Below are 18,710 nucleotides of genomic sequence, written 5' to 3' on the forward strand. Positions count from 1 at the left end.
GGGGAGATGCTGGCGCAGGTGTATGGAGGTCAATAGTATTTTCTGGAGTGGGTGTCGTGTCTACGGGATAGGGATCAGATAGTGGAAGAGAAGGCTCGGGTGAGGGAGAGTCAACAAAAGGAGATGGAGAGATTTCAGAGAGATCTTGAAAGGAGAACTGAGGTAAGGAAGCGGGTGATGCAGCTGGCGGAGAAGCAAGATCAGTAGTGTGGAGGAAATTAAAATCATCGGAAGCAGAATAAAATGGAGAATCCTCTTCGAACTGAACGTGTCAGGATATATGAACTCGACAAGATGCAGGATCATAGCAACGATAACCTCGATGTTCTGAACTAATTCCTAAATAGACACAGAGAACAACTCTGGGAGATAATTTATCACGTTCGTGAGATGGCAGAAGAACAAAATAGAGACAATAAAAAATGCGGACTAGATCATAACGGGGAGGATGAGTATAACATAACTATGAGGAGTAGCACCGGAAAAAGAGCTAGATGAAGTGATATTAATGGCATGAGTAGCAGCGAGAATGACCTCAGCCTAGAAACGACGAGGAACAGAGTAAGAAATGAGCATGGATCGAGCGGTATCGAGAATATGACGATATTTGTGTTTAGCAATATCATTTTGCTCATGAATGTAGAGACATGACTGTTGAAAGATAGTCCCATGAAAGGACATGATAGAGCGCATGGTATAGAATATGTACTTTTTAGCACAGTCAGAATGAAAAACTTTAATACGAGCTTGCCATTGAGTGAAGTGAAAACACCCTAGAGGAGGGGGGTGAATAGGGTTTATGCTAATCTAATCTAATTTTATGTCAATTAACACTTACTAACAAATATATCCTAGCAAGATAGATATTCGATTGAATTAAAGCAATGATACATATGCAAAGGGCAAAATAAACAAGAAACGATATAAACAAATAGCAGACACAAAGAGCAAATCAAACACAATAATATAATCACGAAGTTCGGTCCTTCTGACCTACGTCTCCGTTCCCCACTCCCGGAGAGAATCCACTATCACGACACACCCGGTTTGGAAGTCGGAACTTCTCTACACACTCGGTTTTCTAGTTCACCGAAAACTCTACAAGACACTCACAATGAATATACACAAACTACAACCACAAGTGTTGGTCCTCACGTATCGCCTCCCTCAAGTGCTCGGTTTTACTACCGACGCCACTCCTCTTGGTATCGACTACGTCCTCACCACACACTCCTCTCGGTGTAAATGTGTATTACAAGGTGATACTCTCACAATAAGACTCAATTACAAGATTTGTTCTCTAATTATGAATGAGAACACAATGAAGCTCACTCTCACAATATCACTCATCACAACCCACAATATAGTGTATGTAATCCTAAAAGCTCAGTAGGGATGTGTGTGTGATAAATGAGTATAAATAAAATCTAACTCAAAAAGAACTAGTAATAAAATTAATATGAAATTCAAGAATAAAAATGCTCGGTAATGAGTTAGGGAAACTTCTCTATAAACACAAAGAGCGGATGATGAGATATTGAGGATGAATTCCTCAACCAAAGATGTAAGCTCCTCTTTGTGAAAACCAAACTCCAAACTTAAAATAAACTAAACCAAACTTTTAAACTCTTTTAAAACTTGTTTAAAACTCTCTTGGGTAGGTGAAAATAGTTAATGCAAAGGAGTATTTATAGGCTTGAAGAAATCAGTCCAAAAATCCAACCAAAACACTTTAAAACATTAAAATAATCAAAGTTGGAAACTAGTCGTTACTGTGCAACGACTAACTTGGCGGTCGACCGCAGTGCCAAGGCCGGTCGATCGCGAAAGGCTAAAAAACAGAGAAAGTATCTGGACAATTCACGGTCGACCGTCACGACCACTCCGGTCGACCACGGACAGATATATGACATGCACAGTTTTAAAACAGAAATTCTGATTTTTAAATTGTCTTTAAAAATAATAAATAAATTCAGAAAAATATAAAGCTTTGGGGAATGCTTGTAAACATGAAAATGAACATGTTATAAAAACTGGTTTTGAAATAGCACTTCCCATTTGTGAAATCTCATTATTCTGCAAAATCGGTTAAAATGTGAAATATCAAAACACATGATTTTGACAAAATGACTTAAACAAAGCTTCGAAATACTTTAGAATGGATTTATAGGCTTATACAAGATATAAAAATAGTGTGAATAAGTCTTCAATCCATAAACATAATATTTATCCATAAACATAATGTTTTACAAATTCAATAGAATATGAAACTCATAAATGTGAAAATGAAGATATATATTGTTTCATATCTATATAGCTAAACCAAATATATATGTATATATATAACTATATACAAAACCAAAACGTGTATGTGTGTGTAAATTTGAGCTTATAGAATTAGCACACATTATATATAAATCTATTCTAAGTATACCAAGATTGAATCTTCTGAAGCTTGAATTTGATTGATTGACTTGATTTGCATAGACTTCAATATCAATGTAGCTCATTTTCCTGTGTATATTAAACAACACAAAACAAAATACTAAAACCAATATTAGTCGTAAATTGTTTGTTAAATCATCATCACAAGAAGGCCAACATGAAGATCATCACAGTGAAGATTTTATAAGCAACAAGTACGTCAGAGCGATTTTTAAGTAGGTAGACCCATGTATAACGAGAGAAATCATCAATAAAACTAACGTAATATAAGTAGCCAGATGAAGAAGACAGATGAGCTAGCCCCCAGATATCAGAATGGATCAAATCAAATAAGAAAGTTGAAACAGATGTACTGGTTGGAAACGGTAGAGCCGTGAATTTAGCCAATTTACAACCAGTACATGACTCAATATTAGAACGAGAGGATACGAGACCAAGTACTCCGGACTGGATAAGACTTTCCAGCCTTTTATGAGACACATGATTAAGTCGTCTATGTCATAAATCTGCGAAAAGTAAGGTAGAGAATTTTGGCCTTACAGAAGCAACAAGAGAACGTGGACGTATGGACTCTGAAAGTGAAGATATTCTAGAAAATACAGTTTATGTCTCCTCCGATCGGCCCTAACAGTCTTGCTTGTCTGTGGATCCTGCACAATACATGTATCTAAAAAAATGAGACAAGTAGGCCATCCATACATAAGGAGCTAACAGAAATTAAATTCAAACACAACTGAGGAGCTACATAAACGAGACCAATAGTTAGACGAACAGATAGACCAGTTTGTGGAGTGATAGAGCCATACTGAGTGATAGACAAAGTTTATCCAGTAGTTGTGTAGATAGGGGGAAGAGAAGAGGAAGTGAGGACAGAAGATAAGAGGAAGGTATTACGAGTCATATGAAAGGAACAACCAGAGTTAAAAATCCAGAGATCATTCATACCAGAGACCGAAGGGTTGCCTGAAGAACCAACAAGACACATACCAGAGAGTTGTGCAGTAAATGTAGAGGCTCTATGCTGAAGAGCATCAATTTGATGGAGAATATCAGAGAGTTGTGCATCAGATGGAGAAGTGGTATGTTGAAGAGCCGCAATTTGACGGCTAATATTTACAATAGCTTGAAGAGCCTTAATTTGACGACGAATATCATAGAGTTTTACAGCAGATGGAGAGGTGGTATGCTAAAGAGCCGCAATTTGACGGCTAATATCTGCAATAGCTTGAATGGTAGGGCATGAAGTGGTAGATGACATAACATTGATCGATAATCCTGGTGTATTAGAGGATCGAGACTAAGAGGATCGCTGACTACGGCCAGTTCCTAAGGAACGTAACTCAGGATGAAACTGGAAACATGTCTCAGAGCAGTGTCCCTCCTTCTTGCAATAGGTGCAAAAGAGCTTAGACCGAGCCTGAGAAGTAGGTGCCAGTAAAGAGGCCATAATAACAGTAATTCAAAGTTCAAGATAATAATCCTTAAAAGAAACCCGAAGGTTAATGTAGAAACCCGAAGGTTAAAATGTAAGAACCGAAGGTTAAATTTGAACCCAAATGTTATACATAACTGTCAAATCTGAGAAAAAAAAGCAACCGGCGACCAAGGTGACCCGAAGATCGGCCGGATGTGATGCTCACGCCAGAGACCTACAACGGATTAATGTCGATGTTGAGACGTTGAGACGTCGAGATGGATTGAAACAGCGATGTCGTTATTAACTGTGAAACGACAATACCGTTTGTTTGAGGCCGAAAGACGGCTTGAAATGACGATGCCGTTAATTTGAGACCGAGAGACTGTCTTGAAACGATGATGCCAAAAAATTAAGATCGAGAAACGATCTTAAATATGAGAACGCGAAACACGTTAAGAGGCCGCAAAGCGGCAAGACCAAAAATCTGGCAAATGAACGCAAAAAAGGCGTTAAACGGCTGCAAAGCAGCAAGACTAATATTTGGCAAAAGAACGCAGAAGCGTTAAAAAATTTATTGGAAGGGAAATAATAACCCTAGCTCTGATACCATGTTAAAGTAAGAGAGAGAGTCTTGGGTAAATTTTCCTTGAGTTGAATATTGAGTGTGCACATATATTTATACAAGTAGAGGAGGGTGAGGTGTGTTCTCACAACCAATGTGTGACTGCAAACCCACTACTAACACTATTATCAACATATCACAAACTAAATCAAATTCAATCTTTTAGAATAGGGGCACATAGACTCAAATATATTCACCTCTGTTTAAAACAAACAAAAAGGTATTTAAAATGAAAAATATACTTATGTATACTGTGTATCTTACTTCATGAGGTCTCGACTAAGTTAGCTCTAGATATAAGTTTTACAGAAAAGTATGTGAAAAATATTTGAACATTTTTTTTTTATAATGGTGCAAACTTAGAAATACCTTTGAGGCAGATTTAGGTAGCAAAACTGCAGAAGCAAGATGGAAGATCACCTCACATCCCATAATTCAAAGCTGCCCTCTTCCATGAGATCAGCCCTCACCAGATGAAGCTCTCCTTCTCTCCTTCTAACTCCCAAAGACGTCCGGTTTTCTTATGATCTGCTATATAAATCAAACAACACCGTTATTTTCAAGTGAATGATAAAATATGAGAACCATAAAGTTAGTAGTTTAGAGACCTGGATCTCTAACAGTTCCTTCTACTTGGTATCTAACTCCAGTAGCCTCTTAACTATCCAAGATCCAACGAAGCCATCAGCATCTGTAACACTTACTTTGCCTTTAATGCCCGGTGACTTGTTTCGATCCTGACAGCTGATAATGGGGAAAAAATTCCTTTTGTATATTACTATATGCTAGAACTTGGTTTAAACCTAGATATCAAGCTCTCAAGGGATTAGTTCATTTTGAAGGGTTCTCATACTAATAGTCGGGTTACATTTGATTCGGGTTTTACCTATTATTAGAAACCCGGTTATGAAGCTCCAAAAATAACGCACCATGCATTATTGCACATAGGTAGCCAAGCATATGCTATTATTTTTTCAACTGTAAGTGATCCAGCTCAATAATTGAGAAGGTAGTATTGCACCCGGGCGGTTGATTTCCAACTCGTTCTCTGCTGAGCTTTATTGCTTAGTGCTAGTGTTGGATTTTTTGTGATTTGGTTTGGTCTGGAGTTGATTGCTTCTTTGTTTCTGTTGGTATTTTATTTCATAGAAAAGAACTGCACCTGTGGACCTAAAATGGTTGGATAGTGAATGTGTTATGAGATCAGATGCCAGAAAAGGGAAACTTCATGGTCTATCTCTCTTTCTATTGGTCTTGTATTTTCGTTATTAGTAGTATGTGAAAAATAATCTGGCATTATTTTATTGTGCATCATAAGTTAGATTAGTTAAAGTATAAACTTACACTATAGATCAGAAGCAGCTTAATTGCACCTTAACCTTGATATTTGGTTTTAAATAAATTGTTTCTATCAACGGAAAACTTCTAGTGTTACTTTAAATGGACAAGTTGTTCTTAGTTTCAGTTGTGAATGCAATATGAACCATATAATTAAGTCCTGTAGAAATCATCCGTGAGGCTTACTTCATTGCTCTTCTAATAATGGAAAATGTAATATATCAGTTCCAAAATTAGACTATTGTCCATATCCCCAACAATGTTTAACTCAGAAAAGGATTTTGTTTTCTCATTGTTCACTTACCACCTCTCTTTCTCTCTTACCCTTTTCTCTTTACCTTCAAATATCCTAAATCTCGAATGTGGAGGAGCCTTGGCATCGATTTCAGTTAGGTGAATTTCTTCGTTTAGTCACATCTCTTTTTTGTTGATGATGTTGTTGTTGTTGTTGTCCTCTTGACTTTAAAAATATCTATGAATTTCTATGAATTTTTGACTGCTTACTATTTTTGGATTTCAATAGATAAGGGGCGTTTGGTGACTGAATTCTGCTTCTGAAATTATAATTGAAAATTGTTAGTGCTTCTTTACTGAGAAAACACAGGTTCTGTAAATGAAAGCAAGTCTAAATTAACCAAATCATAACATTAATGCTATATAGTACGCTTAAGCTATGCGTTGATGTTGATCGTTTTCTGTTGCTTTCTGAAGTCAAGGTTTGTCCGTTTTGTGTTGGTTAGGGATCACTTTAACTAGACAGGGAGGGCGAAGAGCATTGCGATTTATAGATTTTGTTAGTTACCTTTTTGATACAAATTCTGAGACTTAAATCCAGCACTTGCAAGTTCCTTAAGCCTTAGGCCTAAAACTGAATATTTAAGCCTAAATTAAAATTATCGTATATGTGGCTCATTCCCAAAAGATTAGATATATAAGACAAGGTTTGAATACGATTTCCTATTGAAGTCATAAACCTAAGGAAAACAGGATTCTATGTTGTTACTTGGTAGTATTGAGAGAAATGGTGTCAAGAAGAGAAGGTTTTTGGTTATGCCATTATGGTAAGATTAAATGAGTATAACCCTGGGGTTTCATCTTGCATGCATATATTTTGTTCTAACTAAAATATTGCATGCTGCTAAATCTTGCAAAATGTTAATGAGAAATTGCAATAGCCTATTTAAAAGCTCAAAAATATTCCATGTCTCTGTAAAATTATGATCCTTGTCACTATGGATTGTTGGCTTGTGAGCCTTTTCTAGTTCTTTTCTGAGCATATAATCGCTCTTTATTATCGATTTCTTTTTCTTATTACCTACCAAAATGTGGTAGCCTTGAGTAGGATTTTTGGCTTCTCTATTATAGTTTAGACTTGCATAATTCATACGACCATATATACCATAGGAGATGGTAAAGGTTTAGACTATTCTGTTGCGTATTATATTGGTCTCCTAAGCATCTAGATTAAACCCTGTAGAAACTGACTGATACCATTGATATTTATTATAACTGATACAGGTTGATATTAGCTAATATGATCACTAGCTGAAAAGAACCAAGGCTGGAAAGCTACTATTATAGTGAACAAAAGAAATCAACATAGGAAACTCGTAAATGATAGAAAAGAGTAAACGTCCCAGTTATATTCGATAATTTCAATAAAAGACCACTGAAACTCCTGAAACCTGCGAAACAGACTCTAGACCAATAAAATATACCAATACCAGAAATTTAAACAATCATATGGATCTAAAACATACTAGGAAGGATGAATCAGGTAAGTTGCGAGCTTGTTAGGTTTAATAAAGTAAAATGTAAGTTCTTTTACCATGAAGAAAAAAAAGCATGCTAACTAGTCATGATTCTCTTAACAAGATGGCTGCAACGCTGAATCTGTGCAACAAGAAATCATGATCTACAAAATATGGACTCGTTTAAATTATTGAATTATTTTGTATGCTATTTCTGTTGTTTCAATATGAAAATGGCTAACTTATTATGATGTTTGTCCATCAATTAACATGAAAGCAAGTCAGACTAGTATTGAAGTTGAGTATCAGATAAATTTACTGAGGTTGGTCCTCTCCTGAGATTTGAAGGTGTTAGGCCAATTCCTTGGTGCTCTTATCTGAAAAAGCTTATAAAAGTCAAGCCTGGTTTTATTTATTTATTTATTTATTTGTTGTTGTTGTTGTTGTTGTTATTTGAATTTGAATCCTTTAATCTATCCTCTTTTTTCGATCAATCCATGTGTCAATCTTAACTGTTCACAATTGAATGCAACTAACAATAAATCCCCTGTGCAGTGTGCTTGTTTCTTTTTGTGCATTCAGAAAGAGTCACGATTGTCTGCAAAGTAAAGAACGGTGTCAAGAGTAAAGTTGAGTGCATTGCAGTCCATGGTTGTTCTTTTGCAACCTAAGGCGCCCTTTAACATATTCTTCCTACTTGAAAACTGAATATTCACTCAGTTGGGCATCTTGAAATTATCCCCAATACTACTTTTGTAGCTAATTTCAAAGCATTACAAATACTATGCAGGAGCAGGTTTATACATAGAGGAGGAAATAATTCTACAATATACTTTTTTGGTGGTCCATGTAGCTTTATCAGAAACACGTTTCATTTTTTTATTGCACTCTTCTCCTAGTGAGACACTCTTTGTAGCTTTCTCTACACGCTAAGACTCCTTTGCCGCATATAGTAATATAACGACTCTTCAAGATTCCAGGAGATACAAAACATAATAGCTAACAGTGGAAATGAGTTCTCAGCTACCTTTGCTGGTGAAGACCTTGGTTTGACGATGAAGCTGCTTCATGTCAAAACATTTTATTTAGTTCTAAACCGGATCCAAATTTTATCTTCTATATAGGCACACTGTGAAGCACTATGGTTTCAACCGTCATGCCAGGCCCAAAACCCAGCAACACACCCCATTCAAGTCCCTCCCCAGTTGTTGCTAGCCCCTCCGCCAAAGACCTCTTCCTCATCTCATCCAGTATGTAGAGCACACAGGCACTGATCATGTTCCCGTATTCCCATAACACATGTCGTGTTGCTCGAAACTTTTCAGGATGAAGGTTCAACTTCGCCTCCACTTCATCCAGTATTGCCCGACCACCTGGGTGTGGAATCCAGAACAGCGAGTTCCAATCGGAGGGTAACCCCACGGGCTCAAAAGCATCAGTTAGGCACTGCTCTATATTGTTTGCTATCAGGTCAGGGCTGTCCTTGGTCAGGTGGAAAGTTAGGCCTTCCTCCCTGAGGTGAAGTTGGATCACCCCTTCACTATCAGGAATTATCCTTTGTTTCACTGATACAATCTCGAATATAGGTTTCTCAACACCTTTTATCGGGTCTGAACCGACAATCAACGCTGCCGCCCCATCCCCGAACAACGAGTTTCCTATGCCATTATCGATATGGGTCTCGTTGGGACCGCGGATACCAATTATAGTCAGCTCTGCACACACGACAAGTACTCTTGCACCCCGGTTGTTTTCAGCCAAGTCCTTTGCATAACGGAGAACAGTGCCACCAGCATAGCAGCCTTGCATGTAGACCATGTAACGGTTGATGTTGAGATTCAAGCCAAGGAGTTTGACGAGTTGGAAGTCAGCGCCTGGCATGTCAACACCACAGGAGGTGCACATTATTACGTGGGTAATTAGAGATTTATCCCTTCCCCATTCTTCTAGTGCTTTGAGTGCCGCTTGTTTGCCAAGCTTCGGTACTTCAGGCACACAAATGTCCTGGCGGTCATTGAGGGATGGTGCACTGAACGAACATATGTTTGGATACTTCTTTAAGAACTCCTCGTTGTGGTAGAAATACCGCTTTTTAATCATTGTTTTTCTGCCTGTAACCTCAATCATTATGTGTTAGCAAGAATGGAATAAATACTATACCTTTGGACTGAGAGACAATAAATTAAAAGATAGAGGAGGGAGTTCTCACAAATGCGGTCAAACTTGTTCTTTAGATCGACCTTGTCCTCACTGTTAGTTACCCGAAAATAGAAGTCCGCGAAGTTGTTCTGTTCAATGGCGTGGGGAGGATGTGATGTTCCAATGGCCATGATGGTTGCCATTCCATCAGCTCTTTGTGCCTTACGGATATTTTCAACATTCTCCATCATTGATGTTGCAGCCATCTTCGAGTATGTTTTGCCTTTCAATGCCTTGATATTATGCTTGTATATATACCCACAGAAATCAGTAGAATTGGTTGCACTATGTATACTTTGAGGCAGATATTGTGGAAAGCTGAACAAGTTAGATGTTCTGTTTTTATGTCGATAAAAGTCAGATGTGGTAGTTGGAATGGTTTCCTCATTGTCCTGTATGAAGTTCTTAAATTTTCTTTGTGCTGACAATCCAAACTGTGTTGGATGCTCAAAGAAATATATAGCTCTGATAGGTGGTTATGTATCACTTAAAGAACTAAAGTACAAGGTATTTAGTATTTATTGGTATGGCATTATACGTGCAATTAAGCATACGTATAGCTATCTAAAGTTGCTAATACCTCAACTATATCAACAGTTGCAATTTTCAGAAACAGTCTATTTCTTTGTACTTACTTGTTCTTTTCCTTAATTTGCATTTATTTGGTTAGAGCACTAAGGTTTATACCCTAGGGAAGAAGAACCTAATTGCTATGACCATCGTCTAGGATTTTTGTTACATCAAAATTTTACAGGACTGAACTGGTAAGTTCCAGCTTTTGTTCATTCTGCAGGAGTGAAGCCAAGAGATCTTGTTAAAATTCAAAAAACCAATAGAAGTAACTGTTCTGACTGTATTTAGCCTAAACACTAAATTACTCTTGAAGCCAACTACTTCGCTGTGAAGCCAAATTCACCTATTCATATACAGTATGAGTATCTGTTCTAAGTACAGTTTTGTTCCTGCAGGTATTCTTCTGTTGTGAGGTAGGACAGTGAGTTACGGTTGTTCAAGTCAGAGATTACAATGACATGTTCACTATCAGAGGTTTGTTCTCTTTCATCTATTGAAAGGGTTTTTATTTCCTCCTCTTTATTTGTCCTCTCCTCTTTGATAGTAGAACTCCAGTATACTAGTTCAGAATGCTGGTTGAGGGGTCTTAATCAGTGTGATCTGTAGATAGTTTGGAATTTTAAACTCGCTAATTTACAGGAAATCTTGTTTGTAGTCCATCATTAATCTTTAGCTGACTTCTGATAACCTTGATATCTGCCTTTAGATATCATACACGCAACATGAAAGCTTACTCTGATTCTTTTTATTATTCCACGTCCGTAATTTTGATTGTGATTTGCAGACATGTTATAGCTACTGCTTTCAACTTCGTAGACCGAATATTTTCAGATTCACTCTTTTGGATGGAACTGTAAGATTATAGCTGTTGATGGTTGAAGTTCTGATCCTCCAATATCTGCTTCATTCGTAATGCTCTGAACCTAATCCTCCAATTCATTCAGTGTTAGTCAAAAGCAGCGACCGCCCAAAGAAAAATGAGGCAAACTTTTAACAAAGCACCGAAAGAAGAAATGGGCGGGCCCCAGAGCAAGAAAAAACACGTAGACGGGCTCCACCACTAATAAAATATTAGTGCGTAGTGTTTTTTCCAAACACTATAAATAGGCCCCAAACTCTTAAGGAAAAGCTCATCCTAGAAACAATTCCTCTTATAAAAGAATAAGAGAGAAAAAAGAAAGGCTTAGAGAAAAGCCATTGTGAGAGAAAATTGTGAGCAATTTTTAGAGTGCTTGTAATATTTCTTCCATTAGTGAAAGATCTGCAGCAGCCCGTGGACGTAGACAATTTTGTACCGAACCACGTAAATCTTGTATCCTCTTATTGCGTATTTATTCGCTTTCTTGTAAATCTGGTTATAAGGGAATTTGGCGTAGATTCCTAACAACTGGTATCAAAGCTCTAGTTGTGAAATCTGTCAATTTTCTATGAGATTACTATTCATGTGAATAGTAAATTTCATGAATAGTAAAATTTTACTGTCGGTACCGACTTGTCGGCAGAGGTGTCTTAATACATGGTGGTTCGCAGAAATTGTCAGAAACGATCCAGAGGAAGTCAGATTCGAGTGGGAACAATGACTGCAGACGAAGGAAAGGTAAAAATTGAGAAGTTTGATGGTGCGGACTTCGGCTTTTGGAAGATGCAGATAGAAGATTATTTGTATCAGAAGAAGCTGTATCAACCTCTCTCAGGAAAAAAGCCGGATGACATGAAGGATGAAGAGTGGGCTCTCCTTGACAGACAAGCCATTGGAGTTATCTGATTGACGTTATCTTGTAACGTTGCTTTCAACATAGCAAAGGAAAAGATCACGGCGGGTCTTATGGTGGCTCTCTGTAGCATGTATGAAAAGCCCTCCGCCTCAAACAAAGTTTACTTGATGAGGCGGCTGTTTAATTTGCGAATGACGGAAGGCGCATCAGTAGCTCAACATCTTAATGAACTCAACATAGTCACAACCCAATTGAGTTCAGTTAGGATTGAGTTTGATGAGGAAGTTCGAGCATTGATCCTTTTGTCTTCCCTACCAGAAAGCTGGAACGCTACAGTCACGACTGTGAGTAGCTCATCGGGAAGCAACAAGTTGAAGTTCGATGACGTTCATGATCTGGTTCTTAGTGAAAAAATTCGGCGGAGAGAATCGGGTGAAGTTTACACACGGAGTCTAGGGAAAGAACTTCAGAAAGAAGTTCAAATCACGACAGATCAAAATCTAGAAGGAGCAAATCTAGATCGGCAAAGAAAGATTTCAATTGCTACAATTGTGGCAAGAAAGGTCATTTCAAGAGGGAGTGTCGGGCATTGAAGAAAAATATCGACGCACAGAAGTCTACCAACGTGATCGAAGAAGGAGGTAATGCTATGGTTCTAAGCGTCAACAGTCTAATTGAATCATGGATTCTTGATTTAGGGGCATCCTTCCATTCTACTCCATGCCGAGAAATCATGGAGAACTATGTTAGCGATGATTTCAGAAAGGTACATCTAGCAGATGATGAAACATTAAAGATTGTTGGCAAGGGAGACATCCAATTAAAATTGCCAAATCATACCACATGGAAGTTGCAAGGAGTGAGACATATTACTGGCCTTAGAAGGAATTTGATCTCTATGGGAAAACTTGATGGAGAGGGTTACTGCACAACATTCTCAGGTCATGAATGAAAGATTACCAAAGGAGCACTCGTCATTGCTCGAGGTAAGAAAAGTGGTACTCTTCTCAGGTCATGAATGAAAGATTACCAAAGGAGCACTCGTCATTGCTCGAGGTAAGAAAAGTGGTACTCTCTATGTAACCTCTAACCACTCGTCATTGCTCGAGGTAAGAAAAGTGGTACTCTCTATGTAACCTCTAACCTAGAGAATATTATTGCGGTAACAGATGCAGATGAAAAATCAAACCTATGGCACCAAAAGCTTGGCCATATGAGTGAGAAAGGGATGAAGACACTTCTGTCAAAAGGGAAGTTGCCGGATCTGAAGAATGTGGATGTTAGCCTATGCGAGGATTGCATCTTTGACAAACAGAAGAAAGTCAGTTTTGCAAAGATTTGCAAGACACCAAGGCAACAAAGTTAGAGTTGGTTCATACCGACGTGTGGGGGGGCCATGTCCAGTTTCATCTCTTGCAGATTCACTGTACTATGTCACCTTCATTGATGATTCTACAAGGAAGGCGTGTGTCTATTTTCTGAAGAAAAAAGCAGAAGTCTTTAATACCTTCAGAAAATAGAAGGCCATGGTGGAAAATAAAACTAGTTTGAAGATAAAGCGGTTGAGGTCAGACAATGGAGGAGAGTACAACGACAGTAGATTCAAAAAAATTTGTACAAACAATGGGATCAAGATGGAGAAAATTGTTCCCATGACACCGCAACAGAATGGCGTAGCGGAACGCATGAACAGAACTTTGAATGAACGTGCCTGAAGCATGAGGATACATGCAGGCTTGCCCAAGTTCCTATAGGCTGAAGCTATCAATACCGTAGCCTACCTAATCAACCGTAGGCCCTCAGTTCTCTTGGATGATGGAATACCGGAAGAAGCTTGGAGCAGAAAAGAGGTAAACCTTTCGCATTTAAGAATTTCTGATTGTATCTCTTATGTACACATAGATTCTGCTGAAAGAAGTAAACTTGATGCCAAATCTAACAAATGTATTTTTGTTGGTTATGGTGGTGATAAGTTCGGTTACCGGTTTTGGGATTATGAAAATCGGAAGATCATCAGAAGCAGAGATGTCTTATTCAATGAGAATGTGATGTACAAAGACAGATCAATTACAGAATCAAGTAGCTCCAGTACAAAAGTTGAAACAAAGGAATTTGCTGAATTTGAGGAGATTTCTGAAAATGATGTTCAGACTAGTCCTGAAGTAGTTTAAGAAGAACCAAGCACGCCAGAAGTGAGACGCTCCTCCAGAATTCCTAAGCTAACCCAACGTTATTCGCCTTCTTTGCACTACTTGTTGCTGACTGAAAATGGTGAACCGGAGTGTTATGATGAAACAATGCAGGTGGAGGATTCAGTCAAGTGGAAGTATGCTATGCAAGATGAGATGGACTCGCTCATGTCAAATCAGACGTGAGACTTAGCTGAATTACCACCAGATAAGAAAGCTCTTCATAACAAGTGGATTTACAGGATCAAAGAAGAGCATGATGGGAACAAGCGCTACAAGGCAAGATTGGTTGTCAAAGGCTTTCAGCAAAAGTAAGGTATTGACTACAATGAAATTTTCTCTCCGGTCGTGAAACTGACTACAATCAGACTAGTGTTGAAAATTGTAGTTACTGAGAATTTACATCTTGAGTAGTTAGATGTAAAAACAGTTTTTCTTCATGGTGATTTGGAGGAGGAGATCTATATAAAGCAACCAGAATGCTTCACAAAGGCAGACAAGGAAAATCTAGTATGCCGTTTGAAGAAGAGCTTGTATGGATTAAAACAAGCTCCCAGACAGTGGTACAAGAAGTTTGACAGCTTTATGGACAACAATGGTTTCACTAGATGCCAAACAGATCATTGTTGTTATCTCAAGAGGTTTGACAATAGCTTCATTATTTTATTATTATACATTGATGACATGCTCGTTGTAGATTCAGATCTGCAAGGGATTATAAATTTGAAGCAAAAATTATCAAAGCAGTTCGCAATAAAAGATATTGGCGCCGCAAAGCAGATTCTTGGAATGAGGATCAAGAGAGACATGAAGTCTGGGACTTTGATGTTATCACAGGCTGAGTACATCAACAAAGTACTCTCCAGGTTTAATATGCAAGATGCTAAACCAGTGGGTACACCTTTAGGTGTTCATTTCAGACTTTCCAGAGCGTGCACACATGGCGAAGGTCCCGTACGCCTCAGTAATTGGAAGTCTGATGTATGCCATGGTTTGTACAAGACCAGATATTACTCAAGCAGTGGGAGTTGTTAGCACATACATGAATGATCCGGGCAAGGTACATTGGGAAGCAGTCAAATGGATCATCGGATATCTACGGGGCACCACAGGTAAAACACTTTGTTTCAAAGGTGGAGATACAATACTAACAGGTTATGTGGATGCTGATTTAGCAGGAAATGTTGATATCAGAAAGAGCACTACAGGGTATGTCTATACTCTAGGAGGTACTGCAGTGAGTTGGGTTTCTCAACTGCAGAAGATAGTTTCTCTCTTTAGAACTGAAGCAGAATATGTCGCTGTTACAGAAGCCAGCAAGGAAATGGTTTGGCTTCAAAGTTTCTTGGATGATTTAGGTAAGAAACAAGAAGACAATGTCTTATATTGCGACAGTCAAAGTGCTATTCATCTAGCAAAGAATCCGTCCTTTCATTCCAGAACGAAACACATACAGATGCGATATCATTTTATCTGGTCACTTCTGAAAGATGGAATTTTGAAACTTGAAAAGATCAGTGGAGCTCAAAATCCAGCAGACATACTGACAAAGACAGTGACTATTGACAAACTGAAGTTGTGTTCAGCTTCAGTTGGCCTGCAATAGTATCAAAACCGGAGAAGAGCTGCTGCATAGATCAAGTTGTGAAGACAGATTGAAATCAGTCTTCAAGTGGGAGATTGTTAGTCAAAAGCAGACACCGCCCAAAGAAAAATGAGGCAAACTTTTGACAAAGCACCGAAAGAAGAAATGGGCCGGCCCCAGAGCAAGAAAAAACATGTAGGCGGGCCCATCACTAATAAAATATTAGTGCATAGTGTTTTTTCCAGATACTATAAATAGGCCACAAACTCTTAAGGAAAAACTCATCCCAGGAAAAATTCCTCTTATAGAAGAATAAGAGAGAAAAAAGAAAGGCTTAGAGAAAAGCCCTTGTGAGAGAAAATTGTGAGCAATTTTCAGAGTGCTTGTAATATTTCTTTCATTAGTGAAAGATCTGTAGCAGCCCGTGGACGTAGGCAATTTTGTGCCGAACCACATAAATCTTGCGTGTCCTCTTATTGCGTATTTATTCGCTTTCTCGTAAATCTGGTTATAAGGGAATTTGGCGCGTAGATTCCTAACATTCAGAACCTCACTTTAATAAGAAATATCCACTCCTTGCTTATCTTAATTCAGCAATGCTGGCTCATGGTAGTGGGGGGAAAACCAGTGCAGGTGATATTCATCTCTCCTGGCAAGTACCAAGTATAAATACAAGTTGAGGTCATTGTCAGCATTCATAGTTTTCAGATATTGTTAAACCTATAGGTAACATATAAAACATATTGTTTCTTCTATATAACATTTTCTTGGTCTCCTGGTCATTATATTATTTAAAGAAAAGTTTCGTCAAAATTAACGTAGCTTTATAGCAGTATCAACTCTATTCAACCATTTTCATTTATATTCTGTACAGCTTTATCTGCTGCTTTTGTTACAGTGAAGGAACTAACCAAAATATGGCACTACATGCAATTTTTGGTGGAGTTAAACATAAGCAAAACTAGTTATACTTGGTCAGTTATCGAGACAAATTGTTTAGATGAAAAATTTTGAGCCAAGTCTTGGTGCAAACACTCGTGTGTGTGCATGCATCATTGATCAATGTAAATGTATGTGTGGCAGGTACCACTGACTTCTTGGCATCTTGGTGAGTTAAGAGGATATTGGAGTTAGGATACAATGCCAAAGGAACTGTTAGAAACCCAGGTCTCTAAACTGCTGCAGTTTTTTTCTCATATTTTATCATAGCAGGCTAAAAGCCTAAAACCATGGTATTGTTACATTTAACAGGAGAATACAAGAAAATTGGACATCTCTGGGAGCTTGAAGGAACCAAGGAGAGGCTTTCTTAATCTGAACCATAAGGCATGTTCCATTTGCATCATTTATAGAAGAACATTTTCACGTTTCCTTTTTTTTTAGACAAAAATAATATCTTCAACTAATTAGTCAAGGATACACATTATGTTAGAGATTTATATCAATGAAACTTTTTAATCATAAACAACTAAGCTAATTGACAGGCAAATCCGCAAGTGCACGGACTTGTTGTAACTATCAAGGTCGATCCCATAGGGATTAGGGGTTAATTACAAAATTTCACATTTTTCAACTAGCTAAACCGACGAGTAAAATAGAAGAGATTAAATTTGCGAGATTAAATAAAAGAAATAAAATAAATAGCTAATCAGGTGGAATTCAATATAATGAAGGGCTAGGATTGGGTTTTCACCACAACTTCGATGCTCAATGATGAATTATTTTAATTCTTGGTGTTGGTTTAAACTAGAAATGGTGAATTAGCCTAAATTAATCTAAAGCCTCTTTCAAGGTCTAAAAATCGTGCCTAATTAATCTCAATTAACCTACTTTCGTGGAATCAAGATTAAATTAAACCCATTAAGCTTTATGCTAATCCAAAACAAATCCCCAAAGAATCTAACCTACTTTCGTGGTTCGAGTTCCATGCTTAATTTCTAAAGGTCCGGTATTAATTTTTACCTTTCAGTCCTTCAATTAATTACCTATGATTGCTAATCCGGTGATCAAGCGAATCAACAAACTAAAACACAAGAAATTAAGTTTAAAATTTTAAACTTTCATCAAGAACCTATATTAATTCATCATCAATTACCAAAAAGTTTGGTTCTTTCCCAATCCTAGACAAAGAATCTACTCACACATGATTGGGATAAGAGAATACATCAAATAAATATGCAAATCAATCATAAGAAGAAATTAATAAAAGAGAGGAAAGAATTAACCCGTCTTTCAATTGAAATCTTCAAAATATAGACTTGCAATCTAATCTTGTACAAGAAATTTGTGTCTTTCTTCAATTCTTCAACTCTAAAAATAGATGTTAATTGACGGCTAAGAGACGGCTAAGAGAACAAAACCAAAAGTTCCTAAACCCTAAGCTAAAATACATATTTATAAGTCCCCAAAAAAATTCTGGAAAAAGACAAGGCCCGAACCACGGGTGTGGTGTAATCTGTCTCGCTCATTTTGTGCTTGTTCGTACAGTCTTTGGTATTTTAGCTGTAACTTCTTTGTCCAACCTCGGAAGGAGGTGATTCAAGTTGCGTTGGAAAGCTGTTGAAGAGATCTACAACTTTTATCTTTGGAGCTTTTCCAGATTTGAACTGCATCATGGTCAAAATTCCAGTTCTTCATACTCGTGCATCCATTTCCTTCTCGAGTCATGCATTCCAAATTTCGTTTGTTGCTTTAAACTCTTGTTTAACTTCCAACGATCATCAAATCTTTCATTCTTGAGCCAATACCTGCATATAAGAATACAAAACACAGCAGTATCCTTGATCTAAACACGAAATATGCATCAAACACCCATAAATCATGCTTGAAACACACTAAGATAATGCATATTTTACGTGTTTATCACTAATATATGA

At 37.7% G+C, this 18,710-nt stretch overlaps 1 protein-coding gene and 1 long non-coding RNA gene across 2 annotated transcripts in view; one reads left to right on the plus strand and one right to left on the minus strand.

Moving 5' to 3' along the window:
• LOC109833800 overlaps positions 1 to 17,161 on the plus strand; it is a 28,139-nt gene extending 10,978 nt beyond the window's left edge. The window contains exons 3-5 of the long non-coding RNA XR_002245350.1: positions 10,741 to 10,819; positions 16,918 to 17,001; positions 17,086 to 17,161. This is a non-coding gene — a long non-coding RNA (uncharacterized LOC109833800). The remainder of the gene's footprint in view (positions 1 to 10,740; positions 10,820 to 16,917; positions 17,002 to 17,085) is intronic.
• LOC109833799 (octaketide synthase 3-like) lies at positions 8,524 to 10,256 on the minus strand. Its single transcript, XM_020401614.1, has 2 exons — positions 9,783 to 10,256; positions 8,524 to 9,684 (listed from the first exon to the last, which is right to left on the minus strand). The coding sequence occupies exons 1-2, from the start codon at positions 9,976 to 9,978 to the stop codon at positions 8,690 to 8,692; spliced, it is 1,191 nt and encodes a 396-aa protein (XP_020257203.1). The 5' UTR covers positions 9,979 to 10,256; the 3' UTR covers positions 8,524 to 8,689.

Source organism: Asparagus officinalis, chromosome 3 (genome assembly GCF_001876935.1).
Source record: "Asparagus officinalis chromosome 3, Aspof.V1, whole genome shotgun sequence".
NCBI lineage: Eukaryota > Viridiplantae > Streptophyta > Magnoliopsida > Asparagales > Asparagaceae > Asparagus > Asparagus officinalis.